We start from the raw sequence: 25,094 nt of genomic DNA, 5'->3' as shown, positions 1-25,094 counted from the left end.
TCTGCTGTTTTTGAGACTTGTGCTGATGTACGGTCCAGTGTTGCTTGTGTTCATTCTGATTAGAAAAAGCTGATTTTTCCAACGTCAAAATAGTGCAGTTAATAAGCATAAAGAGCCTGCATGCTAAAAAAGTAACGTTTCAGATGGGGGGAAAAAAGGTAAAAAATTAGATGAAGGTTTTCTCTGAAACACAGCATAGATGGATGTCATGGAAGGAATTATAGAACCATGAGGACCACATGTAGATCAGGTCATCTTCCTATGATGGACACTTATAAAGAGGAAGCTCAAAAGGAAAAACTACCAAGAGGCCAGCAGCAAGCTAAAAATATCTGAAGGACTATATAGCAGAGTCTGTCCACAACATGCAGTTAGCAAGAGATTCATGTGTTCTGCACACTTCTGAACTCTCTGCGGGGCAGCGGCATGAAGATTTCTCTTCTCCAAAAGGCACATTTTAATGTTGCAAGCATGTGGTTAATTCCCATGACAGGAAATGGAACTTGTGGTCCGATGAAATCAAGGTTGAATGTTTTGATCTTACTCGCCAAATATGGAGGAGTGGTACGTTTCAGAGTGCAGGTCAAAACCTTTATACAGCTGTTGTGTAGATGGAAGAGCGAATAAATTCAGAAGATTTTGAGAGAAAATGTAAATAGAAATATTTATCATGACTCTGACTGAAAATATTCCTGGGGTCTTTGGAAAAAACTGACTTTAGGAAGGCAGGAGAATCTCAGTCTTATGTTGGCGGACATTACGTGATATTAGTCATTATCAGCTGCCGGTCAAATCAAACCAAGTAAGGCTGAAGAATGTCTTTGGTCAGAGAGATGCTGTTTAGCTGGTTATGGTTGATATATATATATATATATATAAAATGTGTGTAATTTTTTTTTTTTTTTTTTTTTTTTTTTTTTTTTGAATGCCATATACCTCCTGAAACAGATCTCTTCTCAGATTTTACGCCCAGCATTTTTATCAGCCACAATGGTGATTATGGTGTTGTTTTCAGGCTTTGGTGTTTAGGGCTCCGTTGCAAAATGTAGCCCAAAAGAGCCAGAACTAGTAGAAAGGCCACTCCTGGGTACTTTGGCATGTGTTTATAGGTCTGTGTGCCTGACGACAGATTTTGTCAGCATGATGGCACCATGTACAGGTGGGTAGCTGAGGTCAGTATTATAGCCGTGTTTAAAGATGGGTGTGGTCTGAAAACACATTGACTTTGTGACTTCTCCTTTAGTTATTAGTCAGATAGCTGATCATATCTCATGACAATGTGGTGGATTTCTGGTGTTCTGGAAGATGTTTGTGACTTTTAGACTCTGCAGAGTTGGCTGATTCATTTGAAACATGATAGAAATGCCATGACTATTATGGTATTTTTTTTCTTTTTTTGGTTTTTCCTAAACTGAGTAATAATGCTGGTCAAACCGCGCTGTTATTTAAAAAAAAACACTGTCTTCTTAGAACCAAAACTAAAACTGAACAGAAATGTGACAGAGAATATTTAAGTTCAAATATATGCTAATGCTCGACAGGCAGAGCATTGCGTGGTGGCATTGCTGATGTATTTTCAGCCCTTTTTCTGTTGCCTTTCATACCCTTCCCCATCCCTTTCATTCAATTCCAGCAGATGTCTGATGAATGTTATGACAAAATGTTCATACTGAACATTATTGATTCCTCACATCTTCTCTGAAAAGGCCTGGTTCATTGATCGGCCAGGTGGGATCGATGTTTCATCTCGGCACATTCAGACTTCCTCAAATGAGTAGGATCATGTGATCACGTCATTTAAGGAAGCTCTGTGCTCTGATCACAGGCACAGAAGAATGAGGTCAGTGTCCAACTAACTGCTCTTATCGCACAAGCTGTTGTAACGAGACAGATATGCTCATCAGTAATATAGTGGCAAGATAAATATCTGTCAGATTCAGGTTGCTTAAACCTATCAATGTCATTGTTTTAATTATCAACACTGCCAAAGTAGCAGGAGCACCAATTTGAGTATAATATATGGGGTTGCTACTTTCTGTTTTGGTATTTCTATTCAAGAACTCCAGACTGTGAAATCAGTCGGGATATCTGAGCAAGTCCCAAATATATCCTGCAGCTCCCCAAATATACAGCCAGAGCATAAACGAGCTATCTTCTGCAACAAGAAGAACAAGGAGTTCTGCAACAGACGGTAGTGCACACTTACCTCATTCCACCCCACCCCCACCTCACTCCAGAGTCCAGACCTCAACAACATTGAGTAAGCCTGGGATTACATGAAGAGGCTGAAGCAGTCTAAATTCACAGGAAGACTGCTGAAGTTCCTGAAGTTGCTCAGGGCATTCTACAAACCAGAAAGAAAGTATGCTTAAGCACTGGTACTGTTTCAAAAGCAAACAGTGGTCATCCACCATAATGATTTGGTGCTAATATTATTTGGAAGCACTTTTGTGTTATTTATTAGTGCCTTTTTTGTGCCCAAAGCTGTAAACTAGTAACAAATATGTTACAAAAGAGATTACTTCATTACTTCATCTATTACATCTCCAACTTTGGATTGGTGCAGCTGTGCAAGTGCGGAGCGTTTGGTGTCTTTCAGAACCAGCTTTCACTTCATCAGTTTCTAAAACCAGTTGCATGCTTGTTGGTACCTGTCAAACATTTGAACACACCCACTTATTGGGTCTATCCAGTCATTTAAACTGGTGCTGAATGTAGGAAAAAACCCCTTCCATAGTTAATGATGAATTATTCCACCTTTGGACTCAACACTTTTTTGTGGTGCCACACTGGTGACAGATTTTGGGCACCAGTTTTTTCTTTTTGTTTTTTTGGTGGAAATCATCACATTGTTTGAACACTGACTACATTGGTGGGAAAGAGTTAGCTCTGAGGTTGCACTTTCACACAGTTACTTTTAGCTAAATACAATGACAGTGTCCCGTGCTAAAATAAGGACTGTTTCATGTTAAAAGTCATGCCAGGTTTGAACTGATTACTGAAGTGAGAAATAGAAATTGCATTAAATACCAAAACAGTAGGTGAGACATTTGACTAAAAACAAATGCAATCACTCTGCATGATAAGTTGCCAAGAGTCCTCCAATGTGCACCATCAATGATGGCAACAGATTTAATAGAAACAATCATGTGGTTGTTGAAACACATTAGATTAAGTGTTGAACCAACAAGCACATCGCAACTTTAGGTGCAAGCAATCAGTAATCAATCCCACATTAGCGATGCACAGCCCCTACATGCAGGATCTCTACATTAGAGTTTTACTATGCAAAAGGAAACTACTATACAGTGTTTTTTCTGTCTTTCAGTATGTTAAATCTTCTGTGATTGGACTGAGAAGGTCAGTCAGGTTGGACAAGCCTTTCTGTTTTGAGCCAGTGTTGTTATCTGCTACACTGCCAACAGATAAAACTTCAACTGTGCAGCAACAAAACTCTAAGCTGCATGCAAATTTTTTTCGTTCTTCAAGCCCGACTTATATTTCTAGGTTGTATTTGAGGGCACCCTTCCAAAATGAACCAAGGCAACTTTCAACGCTCATGCAAAGTAATTCTTGATCCTTTTCAGGGGATTAATGCGCTGTGGCATATTCACACCCCATGGTTTTATTGTTTGTTGAGACCTTCAGGTGAAGCTACACCACGAAAAGTCTGAGACAAGTTGCTGCTGGAACTCTGCACATTGTATTTTAGGATGTTATGCTGTGTAATCTTTGTGATTGTTGTGTGTGTGTGTGCAGTGCAGTAAATTTAGACGCATATGGGTGCATGTAAGCTGACAGTACAAATGTTAATTATGCTTCCTGGCTGCCCTTTGGCTGCTGTCTCAGGGCCTGTAGCATCCTGTGTTTGCTGACCCTAACAAATTAAATTAACTGATAAATGTGTGGCTTTATCACACTGTTAACCTTTCTTTAAAATAACATTTTACCTGCTATTATGATACGCTGTCAACATATCAGTGACATATCACCTTTTTGAGTCATTACGATGAACGTTTAGCAAATCAGTTTTCGCTACTGCAATGCATTAATTTAAAAAATTTGGAAAAAATTAACGAAACCCCCCAAAATGCAGGATTTTTAAAACCGATAACGATATTTGATTATTAAGAAAATCCAGTATACGGGCCGCTGGTTGTCGTTTGTGGTGTTAATATCAACACTTATAGCATGGTTGAAGGGTGTTTCTCTCGTCTTTTATGTACTTTCAAAATTTTCATTTATCGCCCATTATAAAAGCCAAAATTGAAATATCGTCTAAAAGCTAATATCGTACAATATATCAGCTCCATATTTATTGGGCCTCACAATAAAGTGTTTTATCTTAAAGAGTAACTTTTTTCTAAATGCACCCGTTATACAACAAATCAATTTATTTTGAGCCATGTGAAAATTCTGAAATCCAATGATTGCTCTCTTTTAGCTCTTGTGTTGGTTCTTGCTACAATAGGTCGCTCAAGGACCATTTTTTCGCTCTGACGCCATGAGCGCACACATGGTAAAAGCAGCAATGGTTGTTAATAGTTGAGTAGGGAGCTGTGTTAAGGCGGAAAAGGTAGTCATCACAGAACAGGCCTTTTTTAACGGATACGTTTTAATGGGATTTGCTAAAGCCCTAACAAAAATATAAAAATAGTATGTTAAGATTTCCCACAGATGTGGAAGGAGTGAGTCAGTTGTCCTGACCATCTAGTCAGTGTCTGTGGTGGCTCTATATGCAACTGAGCAGTCTCAGTGCTAGTGGGAGCTTTGTGTTTTTCCAAAAACTGGGTTGTCGTTTGCGCTTTGTTATTTTGCCTTTACGTTCAAACGCATGCAAGTTTAAGTGGAACTGTCATAATTTAAAAAGCTTAAATGCTGTCTGTAAAGTGCTTCCCATTAAACAATTAACTCAATTTTTTTAATAAAAGGGGAACTAGTCAATGTTGTCTATAGTTTAGTAGCTTCTAATCACCTCTGCCTAGTATGATGTTGGTCTATTAAGTGCTGCCATAATCTAATCAAACCCACATGGACTCTATAAGGCATTTAAGGTGCCCTGTTGTATCTGACAGTGAGAAATTAGCAGATCCTTTAAATCCTTTAAGTTGTAAGGAGCAGCTGAAGCAAATCAGACTTGCTGTAACAAGTCTTCCAACACCATGGTACTGATTCATGATTTATCCCATTGTCCATCTGTATGTACCATGTCCGATTGGTAAGCAACAAGGCTGTTTGTTTAAAGGTGCTCCTGACAAGTCTGTAGAGATTTAAAAAAAAAAAAAAAAAAAAAAGTTCTCGGATGTTCGGTTCATTAAAGCTGTCCATTTCAGTTTTGCTCTTTTCAACATACATATGCCAGGTAACATGAGCTCTTAATATATTAATATACCCCCTACTTTTGTGTGCACATTGCTGAAAGATAACAACCATTATTTGTTTCACTTTTAGGCGATCTCTAGTCTACAAGGTTGTTAGAAAAAAGTGAGAAGGACCTTTTCCAGTTTCTTAAAAGCAAATTGTGACATTTTTTAGATTGGTTGCATTGTTTTCAGGCAATATAATCTCAAATATGATCGAGCAAGTCAGCAAATCGTCACGGTATATACACTGGCATTTTTGCTTGAATTATTTAATTAAGCATCAAATATTTGCTTTCAGGAAGTTTCAGTCTAATTTAAATAGGAGCTTCAGATGTTTTTTTTTATTTAACTGTTCTCCACCACATTAGGCACCAAATCAAGTTTGTCCATTTAAATATGGTTCATCATCATCAAACTGCCAAGCTTCATTAAGTCACTACTGCTTTACATCAGCCGAGCTGGTTTTCCTGTTTGTGTCAAAACAGCTGGTAAATAATTTAACAATAAAAGACCAACGGGATCTAATACTCCGTCTAATGATTACAGTGCGTGAACAGGTGTAATATGACCACAAAAAATGAATCTGAGGCCTTACATTGTTGGTTTTCTGGTTTCAAAGTCTCACAGTATCAGGTAAAGAAAAGGTTTAACAGTTTGGTGCCAAAATAAATATTTCCTGCTGCTGCTTGACTTGACCCACACTTGCATCAGTTGATTTCACGAAGATAATTTGAGCCTCCACTTATAAAGACTGACTTGCAATGTTAAGGAACTGTTAGGCAGGAAAGAGGTCTTCTAAAAAAAAAAAAAAATTTAATGTGTATGTACAGAGATGAAAATGGAGACAAAATCCTTTTTCTTTTTCCAAGCAAAATCATGAACCATACATTCATTCACAATGCCCTCATTCCTGTATAAACTTGAGTCATCCCAGAGGTGTTCCATGGGTTGAGATCAGGACTCAGGCCAGTCAAGTTCTTCTACACCAAACTCATCCATGATTTTATGGATGCTGCGTTTGGTGCGCTGATGCTTCCCAAACTGTCCCTACAATGTTGGAGGCATGACATTGTCTAAAATGTCTTGGTGTGCTGAAGCATGAAGAGTTTCTTTCATTGGAACTAAAGGGACGAGCCCAACTTCTGAAAAACAACCCCACACCGTTAACCCCCCTGCTCCCCTCCACCAAACTCTACACTTGGCAAAGTGCAGTCAGACAAGTCGCGTTCTCATGGCAACTGCCAAACCCAGACTCTTCCATTTGGTTGCCAGATGGAGAAGAGTGATTCGTCACTCCAGAGAGCACATCTCCACTGCTCTAGAGTCCAGTGGCGGATGCAGTGCTTTACACCACTGCATCCAACGCTTTGCATTGCACTTGGTGACGTAAGGCTTGGATGCAGCTGCTCAGCCATGGAAATTCATTCCATGAAGCTTTCTACACATGGAGATGATCTCAAGGCCACATGAAGTTTGGAGGTCTGTGGCAACCGACTCTGCAGGAAGTCAGCAACCTCTGCACACTCAACATCCCCTGATCCCTCTCTGTGCTTTTACACGGCCTATCACTTCATGTCTGACTTGCTGTCATTTCCCAGTCGCTTTCACTTTCACGACTGGGCTTGTTACACAGGTGGCATCCTTTCATGGTACCAAGGTGGAATTCACTCCTGAGAGTGACCCATTCTTTCACTAATGTTTGCAGAAGCAGTCTGTATACATACATGCTTGATTTTTATATTTTATCTGTGTCGATTTAGACATGTAAGTAGAAGTGCCCCATTCAGAAACAAATGTTGTAGTTCAATGTTTACTAAACTTAAAATATGTTCCATTAAAGATGAGCGGGAAAGCATGCAAAGGAGCAGGGGGGAAAAATGCTTAAGGCATAATTCGATAATAAATGATGAACTGACCCATACTCATCCACTACTTAGAATTCTGTTAAATATCAAATCCTGTTATTTGTAGCCCATTATTGTTATTTAAACGGTGCCTGTCAGCAACATCTTTTAGAGCTGATAGGATTAACAGTTAAATTCATCAGACAAGCTTGAAAGCCTGAGGACACAATGGTGGTATCGTTTAAAAAGTATTGCCTGAATTAAAACCAAGATGAAAAGTTACAGCTGCAGTTAAAATTTTCTTACATATTATATGCCAGTCATAATTCTCCCAAGTGTCTGATCCATTTGTTCATTTGGCCTCACAGTGCTGCAGTTGTGTTTGACTAAATTTGACTACATTTTTAAACTTTCTTCATGTGGAAAAAACCCCAAACACAACTACCAAAGGCTTTAGGGAATAACTAGACAGTCATTGACTTGTCAAGACTTGTAAGATGGCTCAAGAATCGTCATTTGAATTAATAATTGAGGATCTGAAAAAAAAGCCCGGTGAGTAGTTTCTCTTAACAGAGGAAGTCGGGACTTAGAAAAATGCAAAAAGCAAAATCTGTATTGAATGTGTCAGCTGAACCTTCCCACATGAGATCGGGGCACCATTCCTCTGTATAGAGCTGCTTGCAAAAACAGGGTCTACACGGAAGAGTCATCAGGAAACCTCACAAAAATCGACATGGGAAGCATGCAAAACACCTGCAAAAGCACGTTATTTTGGAAAACGGTGGACGCATGAAGATTAAATTGCGTATAGCTTGCCAATTGTTTAGCTTGGGAGAAGAAATATTCTGCTTTAGCATTGTCTGTAACCCATTGCAACAGACAACACTGCACAGATATGAGGACGATTGGATTGCACTTAAATATAGAACAGTCTGGATGCGTCAGTCATGCAGTCATTCAAAAAAAATAAAAATAAATGTGAAACTGAAAAGAGACCGGTTCCCACATCGAGACGAGTTTCCAAAGCATACCTTTAAAATCTAGCATGACCTACTTAAAGAAACTCAGGCTGAAGCTTTGGAGTGGCCTTCATAGTCCCCTGAATTGAAGAACATTCAAAGTCTCTGGGTAGACATCTTAAACATGCTGTGTGTGCAAGAAGGCATAAACATATCACAGAACCTGACATGATATGCAGGGAAAAGTGGGTTAAAATTCATAGAGAGATTTTGATGGTCATGCTCTCCTTGGATTTCACAGTTCAAACAATCAGTAAACAGATAAACTAATAAAAAGGTTTATTTCAGCTGTATGTCGGTGTGCATGATGTGCTTGCAGCTTCACTTTGTTTCAATTCAACTCAGGTTCTAGTTACAGTGATTTATATAGTACTGTGCAGAACCCTCGAGCCTCCCCTCATTTCTTTATCTTCTGCCAGTGACTTATTGAAATGTGCACATATAAATGAAAATGAAATATTTCAGAAAAAACCCCAAGTTGTGTAATTCTAACAAACTTAAAAGTCAAAATCTGGTATGACCAACTCTTTAAAGAAAAAAGCAAGCATATATCAAGATTGACGGCAAACTTGTGAGATAAACGTTGGAATTTAAGTTCTCATTGTTAGATTCATTCTTTTTGGCTGAATATCATATTGTTTAATACTCTTGATTAAATCTTTCTATTGCAGCAGCACTCTGCCGCAACCTGCCATATTTCATGAATAATGTTCAAAAGACAGGTGTGTATAGACTACTGAGAGGAAAATGTTGAAGAAGAGATTACTGATTTTTTTTCTTTCTTTTTTTTTTTTTTTTTGTAAAGGCAGTCTTTTTGTCATCCTTGTGAAAACCTATCATTGGATATAAATATGAGTTATTTTCACAGAGTCAGTGTGCCAGCATGCAGACGCTGCTGGTTATGAACCTGCTTGTTTTGTAGTGGTGTGCAGCAGATGTCTTGTCTCTTGTGGCTCTGTGGCTTTATGATAAAACAATCATAGCAAAGAGCTGCAAAATTTGACTCCTTGTGGAAAAAAACCCCCATAAAATAAAGCAAAGATTTCACTTGGGTGAACTAATCTTCTATTAGTGAGAGTCACTGCAGTCTGCTGTACGCCCGATATGTCCAAGTTGATGCAAGGTTTTTGATGTTTTAGGTGTAAACTTAACAGTCTTGGCAAGTTGCTGTTAAGCAGCGACAGCTCAGCATGGTTTTCTGCTCAATGCATATAATCTTGCAACTGCAGGTACATTTTGTACACTGTCTCTTCCATTATTTTCGATATACTACTGCTTGCTAAAGTGGTAGCTAACTGTGAATATTTAAAGCTCCGCTGGTGATGTTGTTGTACCGGTGTTGGGTGCTGCAGCACGCTGAATGAGTAAGAAAAAGGTCTACTTCTCAGAGGTGACTTCTGGCAGGGTAGAAAGACTGCTCATGAAGGAGGGATGGAAAGGCGCAGATTTTATTGAATTTTATTTCCTTTTCCTCTAACGTCCCATTTATCTGGACTAGATTTGTGGCTAGGTGTACCTTGTGAACCCTTAGGCTGGGTGTGGTTCCTGGCAAGGAGGCAAATGTGCTAACCATTACACGATGGAAAAATTACATATGACGCTTGGTGCATTTTTAGAAAAAGTTACTAAAGGCTGTTAAAACTGGCTGGGTGTTGTGACAGAGTCACTAAGGTAGCAATAATGAGACGAACTGAAGTATCACTGCTGTGAAGAAGATTTATGTCAGGTTCTTAAGCTAGTTCCAAACTTTCAAAGCAACTATTGTAATCCTGAAAACTAAGACATGGCTGTGAATGGTCTGCTCCTGCTGCTGCTGTGTTTGGCCATTACTTAACTACTATTAACGTGCTTGAGTTTGACAAATTCACTGTTTTTCACTCATTTGCTGAGTGTGCTCTGGTGAATATTACCTTTGCTAACATTTTGCTCTTCTTCTTGATTTTTCTGGTGGTTTGTAAGCAGCATCACGGTCCATTACCTCCACAACTGGAGTGCGAATGGGAAAATCAAACTTTACATTTACTGTGTCTCATAATAAATACCAGGAAAAAACTATATTTTAATGGTAAATTAGATTTAGATGACATAATACGCCTCGATAATCTCTGTAATCTTTGCCCCATGTAGCAAACAAACATCTGTATAGAGAAGCTCGACAGTTGAATCCATGTTTATTTTATTGTTTATATTTCAGCGTCTTGCTTTGTTTTCCCTCAAACCTGTGACGGGCAGTAACTTGTTTATTTTATGAGTTACTCATAGCTGTGTTAGATGTTGCGTGCTATTTGTGTTTGAGAAACTCTTAAAGCACACACTCTGATCCGGTGTCTTGAGTTCTCCGGGTCCGCTGACATCAGAGGATGGGAGTAGACATCTTGATCTCCAGATCTCTCTTTCTCTTGTTTGTGCAAGAGGCCAAATTCTCACTGGTATCATGACGCAACGTTTTCTCCTCTGCGAGACACAATGAGATCTTTCTCCGGCTTTTCCTTTTTCTTCTGGGTAAACCCTGGTGAAGCACTGCAGGCTAAAGAGATCAGGATTTGGAGTATTGTGTGGTTTCCTACACATTTCTGTCTCTCTGCTTTTAAAATTTTCTAAAATTAAACATATTGATTTCTTCTCTGTTGTGGTCATCTAAACTCTGCAGAAAACACGAATAAATACATTTCCATGATTCTGGCTACCTGCTGTTATTGCCACTATCATTTTTTTCCCCTTTAAAAAATCAGGCTGTCGTTTTCATTCACTGGGTCATTAATTATTGAGGATGTGCAGGTTGACGAGATGCACATCCTGCCTTGCTTGCCAGATGACTTCTCTGTCGCCAGGATGCATGCCATATAATAATTTAACACATCTGTGGACTTCTCTCTCCCAGACAGCATGAGATGGTTGCGCTAACCAACAGTTAAGGACAAACCTCTGTACTCCTAATCAGCTTAATGCTGGCTTATTCAAAGGCCCTCTTTCAGACAGAGCAGCTGCTGTCAGCCAGTTTGAGTAGAGGGTGTGACTGCTGGCAGAGCTTGCCAATGCAGTGAGACCGGTTGGTGATTAACAAATGTCAGTAGACTTTGGAATCTGGGGAGCCCAGTCTGATGGCTTTGTCCTCTTTTGCTTGCACTGAAGGTCTTCCAGGTGGCTCCGTCATGCACTTTCACCGCCTCCCACCCTTCCCTTCCCTTCTCGTCCTTTCCCTCTCAGATCTGCTCTTCCCTTTTTGCTTCTGTGTGCCCCTGTCTCCTCAGGGCTCAGGGTTGCAGAGCGCTCTGAGATAAAGAAGTTCAGACATGCCTCACATTTTTAGACCCCCTTGTGGAACGTTGCTGGCGGCTTCCGCAAAATGCTTTTGCCGTATTTTGCTCCGCAGAGTGGCGGTGGATGCCGCTTGCTCTGACCTCCGCTTTCTTCCTTTTAGAGAGGGACATCCAGCATTTCTCCGAGAATCTCTTGATGTGAGAGATAATGTCGCCGAGAAATGAAAAGACTGCACAAAGTCAGGCTGGCAAGAGCGTGAGATGTTTTCTGCTGAGCCATGTGGGCAGAGAGCTCGGGTATAGTACTGTACATCTGGCAGATAGATTTCTGTCAGCAGCTCTCCAGCGACAGGCTGCCTGCCTTTGAGGAAGAGGATCAGATCTGTGGGTCCATGTTGTGTGCTGGCTGAACACCTAAGCGCACATAGTCAGCTCCTAAAATGGCTGCCCTTGAAGCTCGGCTCAGAGGAGGATCTGAGCAGCTCAGTCGCTGTCTGTTAGAGCCCCAGCTGACTAGATGAAAGCAGTTACACAATCTCACCCATTAACTTGGTGTGGTGCAGGGACTGACTGCCTGAAAAGACACAGTGAACTCTGAGGCAAATTCTGGTTGTGTACAAGGGTTGTTTTTATTTCTCTCCCACTCTCCTCCCTGGCCATCTCTCTCCCCTCCTTCTCCAACGGGATTCTCTTGATATCCATGTCAAGGAACCCTTCATTAGGAGACAACTTTGTTCAAAACAGCAGTGAACTGCCAAGAGAGCAGGGTGGGGCCACGTGGTGAAGTTGTAACCTGACCCTGAACAACAATGGCTCCCCTGGTTGCTCAGGGACATGCTGGCAGTTTGGCTGGCTCTCGTGGAGCACTCCACTGGCTGGTCAGTTGGGTGTGGGAAGCACGGTAGGATTCCCAACTGTCTCTGGCTGGATCTCATTTGAATTGCAGTGGGAGTGAGAGTGGGGGGACTGAAAACGATAGTGTTACTGAAACTACATTTCACAGATAGCTATCCAACTTAAACCTGACATAATAAATATAAGTAGAATAAGTATAATTCTTTTTTTTCTTCTAGTAGTTCAGTTACACTGGAAGTATTTTTTTTTCTTCACTTAAAATACTTTATACTAGTTTTCTTTTCTTTTTTTGTCTTTTTTCAATTGTTGTTGTTTCAGAATTGAACTCATGAATGGGTGGTGGGGGGTGTGTGAAAAAACCAATAGCAACAAATGGTTTTTTGGACCTTTCCTAAAATAAGTGTAATTCTCCACTTAACACAGGTTAATATAGGGTGATTGTGTATTGCTTTTTATTTCCCTCTCAGTTCCATACACACACTGTATGCAAGATGGATGTAGCGGGCAGGCCTGAGTGTAAAACTGCTTCCTTGTTGGCTAACGTCCTAAACCATAGAGATGGTAACCAGTGCTGTGATTGCAGGTAGTTTGTATGGAAGATGCAGACTTGTCTGCAAACACTTGCTTATAAGTTTCACAGAAAATTCACCTTCAAGGTAAAAGCTGTACCTTACTGCTAAAACATTTCCAAAGGCGCAACTTTTACTTTAATAGCGTACAGCTTCCATTTCTGATTTGCATTGTACTCTTCACGTTTCCACTTGGCGCGACCTTTGCAACTGGCTGGCAAGAAAATCTGCATCTTCCACACAGGCAACTGGTGCAACCTGCTACCAAAGCAATTGTGTAGAGGTTTGTGGTGTGGTTTCGTATACCTCTTTGTGAACCAACTTAATATTACCACTGCCAGCAACCACTGACCACTAATTGTGCCCATTGGTCCCTAGTATCCAGGTTACCAGAGGGTCACTGACCAGTCTGTTGGCCTTCGTGAGTGCTACTTTTTCTCGCAACTGGTACTTGTCAGGTAGTTGCATGCAATAATGCCTGTGCAATGAAGGCTTTGATAAATCTTAATATAATATGAACTTTTTGTAAGAAAAACAAAATCTGTATGACTTGAAATGAGAGACTGAGTCTATAAAGTCTGTAAGAGCAGGTTTACAGTCAGACATAGAACTGGATGTCTTTTTGTAACCATGTGTATCGCCCCCTAGTGGCTGTTAATAAAGCAGGTTTAAGGCGCTTCTGCTTTGCCGTAACATTTAAGACCTGAAAGACAGGTCAGTTTTTTGACTTTCTATGGTTTCACATCGTGGAGCGTTTAGTGATCATTTGTAGGCTACTAATGTTGCTTCGGATGTCTTATCTCTGGCTGCTGATATCTACTTTCAGATGAAGTGTCCATGAATGGTTTTTCCATCTGGTGAAGGCACGATTCGACTGTGCTTTATTTTTTAAATTCACGTTGTTCTAAATACTTGGTTAACAGTACTTGTCTTGGTTTTTTTCCAAAGTACATCGCTAGTTGACATGACCTGATTTCGGTGTTTAGTCATCTGTTCCAGACCCATGCCCACAAATTTCAACTGTGGTGTTCTTGGTCTAATTTAGTCGTGTTGTAGACATTTAATGCACTGCAGCATTCAAATGAACAGGCCTAAGCAGATTAATATTTTACTAGTCTATTTGTTTTTATATTTTTTTTTTTTGCTTTAAAAAATTTTAGATTCAAGGCTTTAGGTTTATGGGATACTATTTATTTTGTGCCAGTCATATATTTTTATTTCTTTCAATGACAAAAAGTACAGCAGTAAGATAGGATTTAGTCATATTCCAGACATCCAAGAACAGTGCAGTGTAGACTATTTTCTTTTATTTATTTATTTTATTAAAACAACAAGGGATCGACAAGGGTCACACTGGAAGTGTGAATCATTAATCTTCTTTGAATATATTCAAAACACTTTGGCCGTCGCCTAATAGAAAACAAATGAATAGTCATTGCAAAGAAGTGGGTCTTGGAAAAGAGGCTTGATTTTCAGCTTGAAAATGTTTTTCCGTTGGTAAGACCAAAAGGGTTACATTTAACTCAGTGCATACCAAAGTAGTCTTCCTGGGATGTCAGACACGGGCATACAGTCCATTGTAACCCTGACGTCCATTTGTGAATCGAGCCAGGGAGTAGTGTGGGGAACGTCACTTGTCATTCGTCATTATTAAACTGCAAAGTTGTACAATAAAGACAGGAAAAAAATTTATAAATTGTGCAAAAGAGCACTTTTGTTATAGTCTGGGGCTTCTCATCTCTTCCACTTTTAACAGATCTGAGCAGAAGTGGCGTGCAGTGTACGTAAAGTGTGTTTGTGTTTGGTGTTCATTTGTGTACATACCACTTGTGTGCACAACTTCCCGTGTGTGTGGGTTTTTTTCTCTTTTTTTTTTTCATTGTTGTTTTAGTCTTTTTTTTAATTATTTTTTTTTTTATCCATCCTGCGGACATGCAGTGCTGTAGAAAAACAAAGGGAACTCATCGCACTTCATCAAGCAGGCAGTGAGGAAGGGCCACCTGTGCTTTCAGAGGTGCTTTAATCCATCCTGAAATGTTCCAGGTACTTTTCATGAAACTCTTTTTGGTTTGAAGGTGTAATCATCCTGAAATATAGAAACAGCATGAGGAGCTGCTGTTTGCACAGCAGGGTGTGTCTTGTTCTGTGAAACGGCTCCATGCCGGTTGTGTTGAACAAACCTAAAGACTCCCACACCACAACCTTACTCATCCATACTTGTTAGACATTTGTTGGTTGTGTGTTTTTTGTGTGCCCTGTCCTTGGACACAAGCAGTTTGGTTGGGAAACTTGCCAAAGATGTCAGCTTAGGTAAATTCAAATTATACAGTTCCTGTTGAAATCAGGCCACAGAGGTGCTGATTTAGTACCAAAGTAATGTAATCTCTTAACTGTCGATTTGTGGCATAGTTTGCTTTTATTTGCTCACTTATTAAAACTAGTTATTTTTTAATAAGTGAGAAACTGAGATAAACGGTCTGTTTATCTCAGTTTCTCAGTTTTGTCACAAGTTTTCTGTCTTTTGATTTTAGAAATCCTTTCTTTTTCATTTCAGGTTCTGAGATGTTTCATGTTAAGATCTGCTCCACAGATTTTGCAGTCATGTTAAAGGACAAAAGCTTCAGCTTGTGTTTTATGAAAGCAGAAGTAGTTCATGGACGAATTCTTCCGTTTTTCCCGTCTACGTGTGCTGACACACAGCCTTTTCTTTGTTAAACCTATTGCTGCCTTTTCAAACACCAAGCATACTTATTCTGGTAGTAAACCTCAGTTTTAACCTTATCTGCCCACAGTATTCAGGCATTTATGGAATGAACCATACTTGTATATTAAAAAAGAATCTCAGATTTTCTGGGGTTATGTGGACCATAACACCATATAGCTCACATATTAGTTACATTTACTGAAAAGATGAACCCACTTTGAAGCTCATCCTAAAAAATGTAACATGTTAGAGAAAAACTTTGCTGTCATTTAATTTGCTGCGTTCAGGAGAAAAAATCTGATTGAATGTGTTTTAATTCTAGAGTAAAGGCTGTAAACTTTGCCCTTTTAACCAGCTCTTCAAAAACCAATGCCAGCTACATGTTTTTTGTAGTTTTGAGGGGGGGAAAAAATCACTGCTGGTGATCAGAGAGCCACAATGACAGAGATTTGAAATAGCGGCCACGCCGTCAGCTTTCATTTTACTGGCTATGTCCAAACTACAGAGAAGCCCAAAGACATAAAGCCATCATTTCTTAGTTGATTCATTCAATCTTATTTCAGAGCAGTTGATACAATCTGATGGAATAGTCTGCTCTAAATACTGAGCTGTGGAGCTGCTCTCCAGCTGTTGCTTATCCCAAGGTAATAAAAATGGGACAAATCAGCCCATAATCCCTCCTCAGTCCCTCCATTGTTCTTGGAATGATGCTATGCAAAAAAAAAAAAGGAACCTTCTTAGTATTCAGAATAACATCGGCGACTGCTGATTTGCCTCTGTGTCATGTTTTGTTTGCTTTGTGTCATCTCCTGTCATTTTAGCGATAGATAATATTTGTATGTGAATTTATGGCGCTTGATCCGTGCGGGTTTTTATCAAAAGGAGAACAGATTAATTTTTTATTTCTTTGCTTCTTGTGGGGTTTTGGGTTGTTTTTTGGGGGGGGGTGGGGGGTGGGGGTGTCTTTTTTGGGGTTTGTTTTTTGTTATCTGTACTTGTTTTATTGCAGTTTTTTTGCTTTTTAAAAAATAATAATTCGGTGGCATTTCCATTGATTTTGGTCCTTTTAATTGTGTCATTTCAAAGCAGTCCTGAAAGGTGCATTCAAAGGTGGCACTTTATCCAATACATTTCCCCTCACAGTGTAACAGGTGAAAATGGAAAGGAGGTTCTATTAGGCTGAGTCCTTTAAGCTATGAAATTAGGGTTTGCATTTGGAGCATATCTTTTGAGCTGATACACATAAGCGTCTGTTCTCTCTCTCTTTTTTTTTTTTTTTCTTTCGTAGTGTTGTTATTTGGTGAAGGTGTGTGTACCTTCCTGCACCTGATTATTCTTTGCTCAAGGAGCAGTAATCATCACTGATAATCATATCAGATCATCACTGAGCTCATTTTTTATGGAACAGCATGTGTAATGCAGTGAACAGGGTGATGACAGCCCTGAAGTCTAGGACTGGACTCTCTCTGTATATACTTTCTGTCTGACAAAATTCGGGCCCTGACCTCACGTGTGAAAGTGTCAGCTCAATTGTTTTATATTACTTTGGCTTTTCTTAAAAAAGGTTCTGTGTCCTCATGATTTTCTCTCTTTGTGTTTTGCAGGTTTCCCTGATTTTCCAGGGAGTTCTCCCCAGTTTTAATAATGGAGGTGTTGCAATGTGATGGCTGTGACTTCCGAGCCGAGTCATACGACGACTTGAAGACTCACATACAGGAAGTGCACACTGTTTTTCTGCAGCCTGCAGATGCAGATGAGTCTGATTCCCTGAAAGATGAAGATGAAGACGAGGAAGAAGAAGAGGACTATGATGATAAAGATGACAAGGATTATACGCCTCCTAAATCTGGAATGAGTATGCCTACCACATTCATTTAGATGTTGCTGTTGTTTTGTTGAGGATTAGGATCATGTCTGTGTCTGTTATAAAGAAGTCTACAAAGTAAGGTGATCATACATTTTACAAAGTTGGGTAATGTAAAGAGTTGTGGATGGACTTTATCAGCAGAAACAACAGAAAGGGAAAGAAATTACAACAAAATAATTTACTGTTTTCCAGCATGTGTCTAATAATCTTTCTCTTTTCTTTCTTTTTCTTTCTTTTTAGGCCCCAACTCTACTGACAGTCCCAACCAAACATCACAAAAGCCAACAGCTGAAACTCATCTGCAGTTTTATCAGTGCAAGTTCTGTGTCCGTTACTTCAGATCAAAGTCTTTCTTAAGAAACCACACCAAAAAGGTGCATAATGTCATAGAGCCAGATTCGGATGCAAGTGTCTCCTCAAAGACTGCAAAGCAGCCCAGCTACACTGTCATAATGCACAGTGACCATTCAAAAGTGTATTCCTGTCAGTATTGCACATATAAGTCCCCAAGGAAAGCACGGATAATGAAACACCAACTAATGTATCACAACAAAGTTCCTTCGGATAGTGCTGGAGATCCCCCGGAGTGCAATGAAAGCGGTGAGAAATCGGACTCTGCTACTGAGCTCATGAAGGGAACGTTTGCCTGCGAGTGGTGTGACTATCAGACCAACCAGAAGGACAGCTGGACCAATCATGTGGTGAAGGAGCACAGTGACAAGGTCAAGATAGTTTCCTGCATTGCGGAGGTGGAAGAGCAAGCAAGTGCAAGCTCCCCCAAACCGGATTCTCCCTCCTCTTCCCGTGCTAATGTTAGCGGAAAGGAGGAGTCTGTAGCAAAAACACCAGAAAACACAGGGGAGAAGTCCACCTCAGAGATCTCATCCTTTCAATATGCACAGATAAGTGCAGTTACACCCAACAGCACAGGTTCTTCTATCCTATCCAAGAGGTTTGCATCATCCGATGTCCCCAACAGTGCGATAGCTATGGACACCAACCTACTCAATGAGGAAGACTCGAGGAGCAGCTTAGAGGACGATGACGACGACGAAGAGCTGGGTGATATGGACGATCCCAGCTACACTGGAACCCTGTCCGCAGATGCAAAGCAGCTATTAACAGATGAAGATAATAAATTATTGGAAACTAAAGGAATTCCCTTCAGAAAGTACATGAACCGATTTCAGTGCCCATTCTGCTCCTTCCTCACCATGCACAGGCGGAGCATCTCCCGCCACATTGAAAATATTCACCTCTCTGGAAAAGCCACGGTGTACAAATGCGATGAGTGCCCATTTATTTGCACCAGCCCTCTGAAACTAGGCACACACAAACAGAGCCACAATTTTTCAGATTTAGAAACCTTGGACCTGACAGGTGATAGCCCAGGACCTCAGAATGACAGCGCAGCAGAGCCAGTTAATGAGGGTAACGTGAGTTCTAAAGTCAATGGGAAAAAGACAACCAGCACACCAAATGACCAGCAGAACCCTCACCGCTGCACCCTCTGCAGCTTCTCCACCACCACCCTGAAAGGTCTGAGGGTCCACCAGCAGCATAAGCATTCCTACTGTGATGACCTCGACTCCACTGTCTTTGAAGCCCAGCTGTCTGACCAGCCAGACTCTGAAGTAGATGCTTCTCCAATCTTCCTACAAAAAACCCAGACCCCCATTTTAGGGCTTGCCACCAAAAAGCCCTTAGTAACAGGGAAAAGAGCCAGGAAGTCCATTAATGACTTGCCTTTGGATTTGTCCTCAGTCAAAAAGAGAACCAGAATTGATGAAATTGCCAGTAACCTTCAAAGCAAGATAAGCCAAAGCCAGCAGGACACCGTCATTAATCTGGATGACATGGATGATGAAGACGCGGGAGAAAATCATGCCAGCGCTGATGAGGGGAGAAACAATGAAAACAACTCTGTCTTTGCTTACAACACACAGCAGCTTTATGCAAGAGACTCTGCCAGCTCTAATGAGGGCAGCAGAATAGGGAAAAGAAAAAGCAACCCTAGGTCCAAGCCTAGAAACATCCCCATATCGCTGACTCTCTCGGACGATAGTGAAAATATCTCCGCTGATGCCAGTGACAGTGCTATCCAAGAGAACATGGAATATTCAGAGGATCCTGGAATTACACGCTTCTACTGCAAACACTGTGATTACCACAACAAGTCGGCTCGTAGCGTCAGCACCCATTACCAGAGGATGCACCCTTACATCAAGTTTAGTTTTAAGTACATCCTGGACCCTGAAGACCAGAGTGCAGTCTTCCGCTGCTTAGAGTGCTACATCGAATACACAAATTACAACGATCTGCACCAACACTACATGGACCACCACCCTGAAGCAAGCAATGTGCTCAACTTCAACCAGCCCCATCTCTTATACATGTGCCGGTTTTGTTCGTACACGAGCCCTAACGTGAGGAGCCTAATGCCCCATTACCAAAGAATGCACCCCACCGTGAAAATCAACAACGCCATGATCTTTTCCAGCTATATTGTAGAGCAGTCCCACAAAAGCAGTGAATCACAGACTCTGAGGGAAATACTCAATTCGGGACCGAAAAATTTTAACTCTCCCACTTCGATGCCCAGGTCCACCTCAAGCCCGGTGCAGAAAGCGGTTTCCAAATCCCCTGAAGCTAGCGCTGACCCAGAACCTCTCAAAGAAGGCAGCAATGTTGTCGTCTACGATTGTGACGTGTGCTCCTTTGCAAGCCCCAATATGCACTCTGTTCTGGTCCACTACCAGAAGAAACACCCAGAGCAAAAGGCGTCTTATTTCCGTATACAGAAAACCATGAAGGTCATCTCAGTGGATCAGTCACAGCCTGTAGCCAACTCTTCGTTTAACACCAGCATGTCTTCGACTCCAAAACAATCAAGTGCAGCAGTTTATGGATCAGATGAAGAAATGTATTACTGCAAGCACTGCGTGTACAGCAATAGATCTGTTGTTGGTGTTTTGGTCCATTATCAGAAAAGACACCCGGAGGTGAAAGTGACAGCGAAATACATCAAACATGGCGCTCCTACCCCTGGATTGATGAAGCTCATGGATGAGCTACAGATTGCAGCACCCAAGCAGTTTATGAAGCAGTTTCAAAATAACGGTCACGACGGATCTAATAACTCGAGCCCCAAACCCGGAAGTGGTGAGAAAGGCGAGGATGAGCTGTTCTTTTGCCAGCACTGTGATTACGGCAACCGCACTGTAAAAGGCGTGCTTATTCACTATCAGAAAAAGCACAGGGAGACCAAGGCCAACGCTGACCTTGTGCGCCGCCACACTGCAGTCGTCCGGAGTCAACGTGAGCGAGCGCAGATGGTTCAGTCCAGCGTCGCCTCGTCTGCCGCTGTCCCAGCTCCTCCAGACCCTGAAAACACTACACCTCTGCGTTCCCTGAAGTGCAGGCACTGTTCCTACACATCTCCCTACGTCTATGCTCTGAAGAAGCACCTAAAGAAAGAGCACCCTACTGTGAAAGCCACAGCCATGACAATTTTACACTGGGCTTATCAAGATGGTATCTTGGAGGCTGGCTACCACTGCGAGTGGTGCATTTACTCCCATGCTGAACCCCAGGGTCTGTTGCTCCATTACCAAAGACGCCACCCTGAGCATAATGTTGATTACACATACATGGCCAGCAAGCTGTGGGCTGGGCCTGAGACAACCCAACAGGGAGGCAATGCAGAGACAAAACATTACAAGTGTAGGGACTGTGCCTTTGAGGCTTGCACAATATGGGACATCACCAATCACTATCAGGCGGTCCACCCCTGGGCTATCAAAGGGGACGAATCCGTGCTTTTGGATATAATCAAAGGAAACGGCTCAACTGAAAAAGCCCAACAGCAGGTTTCCAAAGAGCAGACGCCTCTGAATTGCCAGACTGTTGAAGATGACGGCCCGTTGGTTATTGCCACCCCACCTCAAGAAAGCAATCCCCAGCCTCACCACCCACGCCTTTCCATCTCTAACAATCCTTATCAGTGTACTGTATGTCTGTCAGAGTACAACAGTCTGCATGGCCTCCTCACCCACTATGGAAAGAAGCACCCTGGCATGAAAGTGAAAGCTGCAGATTTTGCACAGGAGGCAGACCTCAACCCCAGTTCTGTGTATAAATGTCGCCACTGTCCGTATGTGAACTCCCGGATCCACGGAGTCCTCACCCACTATCAGAAAAGACACCCGTTGGTCAAAGTCACAGCGGAAGACTTTGCAGACGACATAGAGCAAATCACAGAGTTGCACGAAGGGGACGACAAGTTCAAAACTCAAAGGCAGGGCTACGGCGCGTACAGATGCAAAATGTGCCCGTATACACATGGGACTCTGGAGAAACTCAAAATCCATTATGAGAAATATCACAATCAGTCTGCTTCTGACATGTTCTCTCCTTCTCTAACTCATTTTTCTTCTGGTAAAGAAACAGAGCTAGCAGGTGAGTGCAGCGCAAGTCATATATCAAGTGCAGCAAAAGTCCAGGAGGTCAGTGAGTTGGACCTTGCCCTCTCTCAGTTACCCATCAATAAGACAGAAAAACACGCTGTGTTCAAGTGTCAGCTCTGCAAATACTTCTGCTCGACCAGGAAGGGCATCGCTCGCCACTACCGTATCAAGCACAACAACGTCCGTGCTCAGCCGGAGGGTAAAAATAACGTCTTCAAATGTGCTCTGTGCTCATACACAAACCCCATACGCAAAGGCCTGGCAGCACACTACCAGAAGCGGCATGATATCGATGCCTATTACACCCACTGTCTGGCTGCTTCGAAGACTATGAATGAAAAGGTGAACAAAGTGATGGCACCCCCGCCGACTGAAGGGGACAATTCAGAAATGAGCGAAGATTTGCGATTAGCTGTGGAGAGACGGAGGTGCTCTCTTTGCCCCTTCCAGGCCTTCAGCAGGAAGAGCATTGTCTCACACTACATTAAACGCCACCCGGGTGTCTTCCCTAAGAAGCAGCATTCGAGCAAACTCGGCCGCTACTTCACTGTCATTTATGCCAAAGAACCCGAAAAGACTGCCGCAAGTGCATCAGCAGAGGACGATAAGGAAGTGATAGAGGTCCCGCTCGAACCTGAGCAGGATGGAGATGTGGACTGGCTGCCATTCAAGTGTCTGAAATGCTTCAGGTTGTCTTTTAGCACCGGCGAGCTGCTCTCTATGCACTACAACAACCACCACTGCAACGACTTGAAGCGGGACTTTGTGGTATCTCCTGGTCTCTGGGACGAGGATCCCGATTTATATCGGTGTTCTCACTGTGAGCTTAAGTTCCTATATCTCCCCGCTCTTGCGAAACATCTCCTGAAGCACAATGAGGAGTTTCAGAAAAAGGCGATGAGGCACGAGAGAAGGAGGCAGCTCCTCAGCAAGCAGAAAGCCACAGAGCTGCCTGAGAGCAAACAGGAGAAGGTGAGCAAACATAGTCGTCCCGAAATCTCATCAAAGAAAGAATTAAGGCGTAATAGAATTCTCTACCTACCATTAATGTGTGTGATGGCATACTGTGATTTACATGAGAGTCACATACCAATGCTCTACCTGTGTTCTTCATCTTCTTGTAAGATGGAAGCTTCCTCCTGTTTTTTTTTTTTTGTTTTTTTTTAAACAACCATTTGTGGCATTGTGCTAAAGCTAATGGGTGGCTTTGCCCCTGCACTTCATTGGCAGTAAACGGTAAAAGTAATGGTAGAAGAAGCTACCTTTAGAAGATGCTATTTTGTGTCTCCTTCCAGGATTGAACCAGAGATCTTTCGCTCATTGAGCCAATTTGCAAGCTGCTAACTGTGCATGATGGGGTGATTTGATGATCTGCCAATTAGTTTCATATTAACTTCATGTTAAATTATAGAACGGTAATATTCTGTAGTTTTTCTTGTGAAAATTGTAAACCAAGACTAAAATAATGCCGTCGTCTGACTGTGGCAGATATGTTGGCTTGTGGAAACCATTCACACAACTCATGTTAAATTAGGTAGTTATGGTGCTTTAATGGCGTGTATTTTTGTTATATATTATTAAATAGGACATTTAAAAAAGAAAATCTTTCCTTTTCTGTGCACAGGAGAGTCCTGTAAATAAAACTCCCATCGGATTCAGGTGTAACTTCTGTGTAGAGATACACCCAACCCTCCGAGCCATCTGCAACCACCTTAGGAAGCATGTCCAGTATGGTGAGGTCAAAGAGGGGCATGTCAAGGTAAGAGAAGCTGCTTTTAAAGCTTCTTAAAGATTAGATTAGATTAGATTAGATTAGATAGAACTTTATTAATCCCTCGGGTGGGTTCCTCTGGGAAATTCGATTTCCAAAAAAGCACAGCACCGACAGAAGTTACAGAGTTACAGAATATTTTATATATATATATATATATATATATATATATATATATATATATATATATATATATATATATATATATATATATATATATATATAAAAAAAAAACACCCAGCACGCCCCTGCGGGCGGTTTATCCTTCAAGCTCGGGTCTTCTACCAGAGGCCTGGGAGCTTGAGGGTCCTGCGCAGTATCTTAGCTGTTCCCAGGACTGCGCTCTTCTGGACAGAGATCTCCGATGTTGTTCCCGGGATCTGCTGGAGCCACTCGCCTAGCTTGGGAGTCACCGCACCTAGTGCTCCGATTACCACGGGGACCACCGTTACCTTCACCCTCCACATCCTCTCGAGCTCTTCTCTGAGCCCTTGGTATTTCTCCAGCTTCTCGTGTTCCTTCTTCCTGATATTGCTGTCATTCGGAACCGCTACATCGATCACTACGGCCGTCTTCTTCTGTTTGTCTACCACCACTATGTCCGGTTGGTTAGCCACCACCATTTTGTCCGTCTGTATCTGGAAGTCCCACAGGATCTTAGCTCGGTCATTCTCCACCACCCTTGGGGGCATCTCCCATTTTGACCTCGGGACTTCCAGGTTATACTCGGCACAGATGTTCCTGTACACTATGCCGGCCACTTGGTTATGGCGTTCCATGTATGCCTTGCCTGCTAGCATCTTGCACCCTGCTGTTATGTGCTGGATTGTCTCTGGGGCATCTTTACACAGCCTGCACCTGGGGTCTTGCCTGGTGTGATAGACCCCAGCCTCTATGGATCTTGTGCTCAGAGCTTGTTCTTGTGCTGCCATGATTAGTGCCTCTGTGCTGTCTTTCAGTCCAGCTTTGTCCAGCCACTGGTAGGATTTCTGGATATCAGCCACCCCCTCTATCTGCCGGTGGTACATACCGTGCAGGGGCCTGTCCTTCCATGATGGTTCCTCGTCTCCCTCCTCTTTCTTGGGTTTCTGCTGCCTGAGGTATTCACTGAGCACTCGGTCAGTTGGGGCCATCTTCCCAATGTATTCTTGGATGTTCGTTGTCTCATCCTGGACTGTGGTGCTGACACTCACCAGTCCCCGGCCCCCTTCCTTCCGCTTAGCGTACAGCCTCAGGGTGCTGGACTTGGGGTGAAACCCTCCATGCATGGTAAGGAGCTTTCTTGTCTTTATGTCAGTGGCTTCTATCTCCTCCTTTGGCCAGCCTATTACCCCAGCAGGGTACCTGATCATGGGCAGGGCATAGGTGTTGATGGC

The 25,094-nt window shown here is 42.0% G+C and overlaps 1 protein-coding gene across 5 annotated transcripts in view; it reads left to right on the top strand.

The window, feature by feature from the left end:
• The window catches only part of znf462 (zinc finger protein 462), a 57,147-nt gene that overhangs the window by 9,677 nt on the left and 22,376 nt on the right, over positions 1-25,094 (top strand). For all 5 annotated transcript variants that reach the window (XM_080874363.1, XM_080874362.1, XM_080874359.1 and 2 more), the window contains exons 2-4: positions 17,219-17,469; positions 17,722-22,919; positions 23,572-23,706. In XM_080874363.1, the coding sequence (XP_080730489.1) occupies positions 17,259-17,469; positions 17,722-22,919; positions 23,572-23,706 (5,544 nt within the window). In that variant the 5' untranslated portion in view covers positions 17,219-17,258. The remainder of the gene's footprint in view (positions 1-17,218; positions 17,470-17,721; positions 22,920-23,571; positions 23,707-25,094) is intronic.

Source organism: Rhamphochromis sp. 'chilingali' (assembly GCF_963969265.1).
Source record: "Rhamphochromis sp. 'chilingali' genome assembly, chromosome: 2".
Lineage (NCBI taxonomy): Eukaryota > Metazoa > Chordata > Actinopteri > Cichliformes > Cichlidae > Rhamphochromis > Rhamphochromis sp. 'chilingali'.
Note: the sequence above shows the minus strand (reverse complement) of the source record. Positions and strands in the feature narration are given on the sequence as shown.